Source organism: Portunus trituberculatus, chromosome 48 (assembly GCF_017591435.1).
Source record: "Portunus trituberculatus isolate SZX2019 chromosome 48, ASM1759143v1, whole genome shotgun sequence".
Classification (NCBI taxonomy): Eukaryota; Metazoa; Arthropoda; class Malacostraca; order Decapoda; family Portunidae; genus Portunus; species Portunus trituberculatus.
In genome coordinates, this window is record NC_059302.1 from 4,033,425 (window position 1) to 4,040,997 (window position 7,573).

Genomic DNA, 7,573 nt, shown 5'->3' on the forward strand with positions numbered 1-7,573 from the left:
CTAATGTGACTTTATACTAAACTTGGGAGTAATGAGAGTGACGCAAAGAGTGTTATGGTAATGTCACTACCTTCTGTTATTCCCTCGCCAATGAATGAGTAGGCTGTGTTTTTAGGCACTGCATGGCGATAATGATCCTGCTGTTTTGTTTCTTTTATGTGATATTCAACATGATATTATAGAGGTGAAGGTTTTTCTTTTTTTTATTTGAAAAAAAAAAGAACATCTGACTTTAATAATTTCGAGTAAAAGAGAAGAGTCAGTTTACAGAATATATGTGTGCAGCACTGAACCGCAGACGTGGGAGTTTGTTACGTGTATTTTTTTTTTTTTTTTTTTTTTTTTTCTAGACAAGTGCATGAAGCATAATATTCCATCAGCATTAGTTGTATTTTAAATTTACTTATAAAACTTGTTAATTTTTTTAACTATGCATATAATTTCAGTACCGACCCTTTTTCTTATTTCATATTGCCTCCATTATTTTTCAAAGCAGAGGTTCGCACAATGTAATCATTCAGTAATATAAAAACAGTTTATCGCATTCACGCCCTGCCCGGCCAGCGCGTCCCACCCACCACCAGTAGTGCGTGACTGGCCGCGTCACGTCTCAATTTGCTTCTAATTGAGAGGAATGGCTGCTCTGAAAACAGTGTTAGACTTGGTCAGTTTTTAAAGTGTCCCACGTAACCGTTCTAAATAAGGAAGTAATTTACTTTGAAAACTGCAAATTATTTATTCTTTACATATATATTTTTTTTTATTTCATCTTGTATTCATATAACTCACTATTTCTACTTTTCTGCATAAATTTTTCGCAATTAAAAATATGCGATAAAACAAATTAATTTCAGCGCAGCAGCTTAATTTTTGCTTCGTATGCGCAAAACTTTTCATTCATTTATGATTTTCTGCATTGGTTTTACATAACAAAAATAGGCAATTAACATATCAGTTTTGCTCCAGAATCCGTTGCTGGTGGCCGGACGCGCCGCTGCCGTGCGTTATTCATGCCCACTCCGTCATGCCTCGCCCATAATTTACGTTTGTATGATGACAGGAATAAACTCATGCTAAATGCAGGCAAGAGTTACACTTATTGTATGAGAGAGAGAGAGAGAGAGAGCGTTGATTTTACTCGTTTACTCGTTTATTTATTTCGTCTTGAATCCTCTTAATCCTAATCTAACGAAATAAAACACTGTCTTTCGATCGAGCTTGGTATGTGAGTGTGTCCTTAGTGTGTACAGTGCTCTAATCAGGTGCTCGGAAAGAAAGCATCAAGAAGAGAAGTAAGTCATTATATTAGGTTAGGTTGGGTTGAGTTGGGTTAGGTTAAGGTCAGGTTAGATTAGATTAGGTCCGAAATAGAAACCAAAGCATCAAATATTCTTGTTACTCTTTTTTTTTTCCTATTACTTTCTTTTTTGTTACTTTTTTCCGTTATTTATTTTTTTTATTTATTTATTTATTTATTTTTTTTTTCCATGTTGCTTTCCGTCCTATAATCTAAGCAAGCGTCCCTCCTCCAGGTTGGGCAATCCAGAGGCGTGCGAGGGAGCTGCGGTACCGTCTCTCCCTCTACTACGCCAAGGCTGAGGACACCGGAACCTTCACTTGCACCGCCCCGTCAGGACACGATAACCACCTGTCCATTACTGTCAAAGGTGAGGCTACGTGTGTGCTTGAGAGAGAGAGAGAGACAGACAGACAGACAGACAGACAGACAGACAGAGAGAGAAAGAGGTACAGTGGAACCATGCGTGCTATGGGATCCGAGGGGTCTCTAAGCGCACGGGTTCGAATCCTGTCCACGGTCCGAGTGTAGGTAGGGCTTCCTCACTCGGGGCAACGGTTTCCTAGCGGGTGGGCTTTGAGATAGGACGTATCCCAAAAAGTATCCCCTTGAGCCCATAAATTCCCATGAAAAAGCCCACATGGTATAAAAGGGGCCGCCGTGGTACAGTGGAACCATGCGTGCTTTGGGGTCCGAGGGGTCTCCAAGCGCACGGGTTCGAATCCTGTCCACGGTCCGAGTGTAGGTTGGGCTTCCTCACTCGGGGCAACGGTTTCCTAGCGGGTGGGCTTTGAGATAGGGGGTACCCAAAAAGTATCCCCTTTAGCCCATAAATTCCCGTGAAAAGCCCACATGGTATAAATAAAAAATAAAAAAAAGAGAGAGAGAGGGAGAGAGAAAATGTGCTTCAAGTGAAAAGAAAGTGTTCAAAATGCCTGTAGGTTTTTTTAGTGATATTGTTAGTGGTGTTGGTAGTGGTGGTGGTGGTATTGCGGTGGCGGCAGTGTGGTGGTGGTAGCAATAGCTCTCCTCGCCGCCAGTTCCTCATCATCACAATCCCGAGCAAATATTTACTTTCGCGTCCTTGTAATATTCATGTAGCGTGGAACATTAGAGCTGGAAATAATACGTGGTGATTACCCTTGAGATGTTTTGAGCCTGGAACCCAAATTACTATGAAAATGAGACGATAGTTAAAGTTACAGCCCACAGTGTATATATTTTGTGGGTCCTTTCATAGCAGCCTGGCAGACTCGCGTATCATCATTATACATTTTTTTCAGCAGTCACACTCACTAGCAGAAGTGTGACAAGGGAGTGATGATCAGTGGGAGTGTTGAAAGGTGCGCCGTATCTCCACTGATGCGCGTGGTGGCCTTGATGAGCCTCTGATTGATTATGCAGTGCCTGCTTCTATGTTTCTCTATTTACCTACGACTGAACTGATTAAAAAGAGAGGCTTCACGACATTCATCTTTCTTTTGTGGTTAACTCTCTCTCTCTCTCTCTCTCTCTCTCTCTCTCTCTCTCTCTCTCTCTCTCTCTCTCTCTCTCTCTCTCTCTCTCTCTCTCTCTCTCTCTCTCTCTCTCTCTCTCTCTCTCTCTCTCTCTCTCATGTCTTTATATATATATATATATATATATATATATATATATATATATATATATATATATATATATATATATATATATATAAAACGGTGTGGTGCCGCAGACGTGACGTGCCCGCCGGTGGTGGGGGAGGAGCCGCTGCAGGTGCATGGGGACAGCGTCACCCTGGGAGCGGCGCTTACCTTCTCGTGCCCTGAGGGGTACAGCTTACGGGGCGCCGATAAAATCATGTGCCTCCCCTCGGGTGTGTTTTTTCTACAGTTCATATCCTGTCGACAACAGCCTTTTAACGTTTTTCCCTTCTGCATGTTACGCCTCATGTGTTTGTTACTTAGTGCTGCCTTTACTTGTATACAGTGAATGTTATGAAATAGTGCACCTTATATTGTGATTAAAGTCTAGTATATATCACACTCACAGTTGTGTCACATGTTTTTGTTTCTAAAATCTAAATCATTGTGGATCCTCTCTCCGCACCCCAGGGGAGTGGGACAGCCCTGTCCCCTGGTGCCAGGTGGTGCACTGCCCAGTATTGGTTGCGGAGGAGCCGAGTCTACAGCTACAGTCCGCCAACACGAGCTACCAGGGTGCGGCAGTGTTCAGCTGCCTGTCGGGCTTCCGACTATCGGGTCGATCCGTCCTGCACTGCACCGCCAACGGGACCTGGTCTGAGCCTGTCCCCACCTGTCACGGTGCGACCCTCGCCCCTCACCTCTCATCGCCCCGCCTGTCAGGGCTTGCCTTAATGAACATTCTCACCGTCACTTTTCTGCTTCACGGGGAGGGAGGCAGTAATGGGCCTTATTTACTTTTCTTTTCTCGGCCGTCCCTCTGAATGTGAATGAGTCATATTTCCCTTAACTGCCTACTGTAGTGTCATCTTGACATCTGACTCTTCTGATCCTCTAACGTCCCCTCGCTTCACACAGAGGTGCTGTGCCCAGCCGTGCAGGCGCCGCAGCACGGCCAGGTGACAGGTGCAGCCACACGGCGGGTAGGCGAGGCCATCACCTTCACCTGCACCTCAGGCTTCGTCGTCCGCGGCCACGCCCTCGCCTTCTGCACCCACGATGGCGTCTGGTCTCACCCTGCGCCCCAGTGTGAGTTACGGGGAAAGGGAGGACGAGTTCACCTGAAGGGGGGGTTGCGAGGCTGTCAATTTAAGGTATTTAGCGGATCAGTGAAGCACAAGAGTCCAATTAGGAGGACAAGAGTGAGGTGAGTGAGGGAGGGAACGCTAATTCAGGAATATGAGGAGCGACAACTGGGATTGAGAGGATCGGCATCACGCACGTCAGTGGCTCAGGTACACCGCCATTATCCACAGTCGAGGACGTTGAGGTAAATTACTGCAGCAGCGTAATAAGGTAAGACTGGCGCGGCGGCAGCAGTGACATCAAGAATGTGACGTCACGTCCTCACCACACTGAGCCCTGCTGGCCGCTCCTGCTGGAGGTGTCAGATGGCAGCCAGACCGCTGCGACAACACGGTTATTATTTTTGGGGGTAGATACATCACTGTGTGTGTGTGTGTGTGTGTGTGTGTGTGTGTGTGTGTTTCACTTTTTGATCTGCTGCAGTCTCTGACGAGACAGCCAGACGTTACCCTACGGAACGAGCTCAGAGCTCATTATTTCCGATCTTCGGATAAGCCTGAGACTAGGCACACACCACACACCGGGACAACAAGGTCACAACTCTCGATTTACATCCCGTACCTACTCACTGCTAGGTGAACAGGGGCTACAAATATTTCCACCCGGCCGGGGAATCGAACCCCGGTCCTCTGGCTTGTGAAGCCAGCGCTCTAACCACTGAGCTACCGGGTGTGTGTGTGTGTGTGTGTGTGTGTGTGTGTGTGTGTGTGTGTGTGTGTGTGTGTGTGTGTGTGTATATATACATGCGTTCGTGCGTGAGGGTGCCCTCTCAAATTCTCTTAGAGAGGGTACTAATAAGCTGCATTGTGTCCTGTGCAATGGTAGTGTTTCATGAAGAGTCACGAGGATGTCCCGCTTAGTATGCATGTGTTATAAGATTCCAAGAGAAGGTTTTTTCTTTTTTTTTCTGGCAAGGTGTTAGGTGTGTGGGAAACCTGAGAAGAGAGCGAGGAGGGGAGGCACTACGGACATCAGCACTCGTTAATTCCTGTGCCTCTTTTTCTGTTCAGGTGTGAGGTCGTGCGCTCATCCGGGGGAGCCTGAACATGGCCGCGTGTCGCCCCGTCGTCCTCGCTACCACGTGGGCGCCACTCTGCTAGTCACCTGTCGTCCGGGTTACCGTCCTGCAGGGCCTGACCGCATCACCTGTCTGCACACTCGCCGCTGGTCTGCCCCGCTCACCCGGTGTGTCCCCGCCATCGGCTGAGATTCCTACTCAAAGACGCTCCAACACGTCTCCATACACCTCGCCGCGCGCCGTCTCACTCCTGCAGGTCCGCTCCGCGTGGCCCGGTACTCTGCCGCGGTAATCTGAAGTCATCAAGTAGAGGGAGCCGGGCTGGGGTGTCCGTCATGCACCTGGCGTGGCTAGGAGGAGCGAGGTAGCTGAGTTGTGTGTACATAGTCTTAACTACTTGATTCCTTTCCCTATGTGTACATACGTGTGTGGTGGTGTTATTGTGGTCGTTGTTCTTCACTGTGTGTGTGTGTGTGTGTGTGTGTGTGTGTGTGTGTGTGTGTGTGTGTGTGTGTGTGTGTGTGTGTGTGTGTGTGTGTGTGTGTGTGTGTGTGTGTGTGTGTGCATGGTTGTTTGGTTGTGTACATATAACCGTCTTTGCTGTGAGTTTCAAGAAGCGCGTTCTTCCCATCCCTGGCCTCAGCCGCCACTCTTTTTTCTCGACGTCTAAAAATATCAGCTTCACAGGAAATGCGAGAAGTATCACACGCGCTGCATAACTTAGCGTCAACATTAAAGAGGAATTCGCTTCTTCCCACAGAAAATGCCAGCATCGAAATGTTTAAGCAACAATAATGGAAATACTAAGAACACACACACACACACACACACACACACACACACACACACACACACACACACACACACACACACACACACATTTATCATAGAAATTAATATTTCTGTTGGTTGCCTCAGCAATGCCAAAAATTATGGAATATTTTGTATTTGATGAAAGGAAACAAAAATAACACCAGTAACAGGAAAAACGATAATTGCCTCCTGTAACAAAAGAACGAATGGAAATATAAATAGAAAAATTACTAAAACTCCGGTGTGGTAGCAGAGTGGTGAAGACTTGTGCAAAACGTGTACATATCACGACTCATATCAAACGTAGCCTCAATGACTGTTTGGGAGGATCAGTCCTGCCACCTTCACCCTTCCTCTTAGAGCTCGCCTTGCTCACACCAGGTCATCATCACTCCCTTGTAAACCTTGTACTGCAGGTATATATAATAAATATTTGTATTTGTGGCATGAGTATGATAAACCTGACAATAAGGTGTTGATAGCAGCACACCAAGGAGTAACAACAATAAAAAATAAAATAGTATTACTTGATTTGAATTGTAAGTTGTTGTATAGTAACAGTAATAGAGATGGATTAGCGATGGTGGTGGTGGTGTCGATAGCGTTATTTGTAAGGTAACAAACAGTAAAGGTGAAGGACAGGTTACAGCTGCGCATGACTTCTGTGTTCGTCTCACTGGCCTCTTGAGTCTGTGGTGGAGAGTGTCCCTCACAGCGCCGGTCATCTTGGATTTCACAGTTTACCTTCTCCAGGTTTCCCCAGGTATTCATTTCTCCACCAGAACAAAGGGAGGGTAAAATGAATTGGTGGAGCTGTGACTGTCCCGCCAAGGATATTAGTTTCGAACCAGGGCTCGTGGATTCACAAGCAGGTTTGTGATCAGCTGCACCACGGAGGCAACAGTAATTCAGTGTAGCTCGTAATATGTCAATAAATAAATAATCATAACATCATGATTTTGTATTCTTAACCCCTTCAGTACCATGACGCATTTTCATATCCATTCTGGTTACTATATGATGATTTTATCCACCTTCAGAAACTTATGTGGGGATTAAAATAGTGAACACTGGCCATTAATCTTTTGCCGTCCATAGACCCTTCCTAATGTAAATGAAATCGTCTATTCATACCTAAAAATCAGTACTGAAGGGATTAACTTCACCATGTAAACTGTTACAGTAAACGGGCCTGTATCAATGGCGCATCTGAACGAGACCTGAGAATCGTGTCATTGGCATTGGAGTACGCTGGTGTTGCCTGTCACTGGACCTCAACACCTTGATTCATCTCTTACAGTTTTTATTCTAAATGATAACAAAAGACAGTTCAATAAAGATTTAAACTTTGCCTTTTTGTTTTCGTTTTTCTCTCTTACATAAAAGGAAAATGTTACCTTTCATAATACCAAGTTGGATTTACCTGTTTGACAAGAGCCTTCTCGCCGTCACACTTCATCCGCTTCTCTCTAGTTCACTATCTCTAAAATCACCATCATGAGAAAATTAAAACCATGCAAAGGAACAACAGGGAATATTGGTAGATTTTTTTTGTAGGTTACCATTTAGAAAAGCAATTTCCACCTGAATCGTCGTCACAAGAATATGATTACTTTGAGTTGCCAGCAGCTTCCAGCCACACTTCATTCTTTCACTGTGTCTACAAGCGTGTTGAGG

At 45.4% G+C, this 7,573-nt stretch overlaps 1 protein-coding gene across 1 annotated transcript in view; it reads left to right on the forward strand.

Annotated features, from left to right (window-relative positions):
- The window catches only part of LOC123498942 (locomotion-related protein Hikaru genki-like), a 170,306-nt gene extending 163,967 nt beyond the window's left edge, over window positions 1–6,339 (forward strand). The window contains exons 8-12 of the mRNA XM_045246518.1: window positions 1,533–1,667; window positions 3,012–3,152; window positions 3,391–3,600; window positions 3,838–4,008; window positions 5,076–6,339. Of these exons, the coding sequence (XP_045102453.1) occupies window positions 1,533–1,667; window positions 3,012–3,152; window positions 3,391–3,600; window positions 3,838–4,008; window positions 5,076–5,272 (854 nt within the window). The 3' untranslated portion in view covers window positions 5,273–6,339. The remainder of the gene's footprint in view (window positions 1–1,532; window positions 1,668–3,011; window positions 3,153–3,390; window positions 3,601–3,837; window positions 4,009–5,075) is intronic.
- The last annotated feature ends 1,234 nt before the right edge of the window (window positions 6,340–7,573 follow it).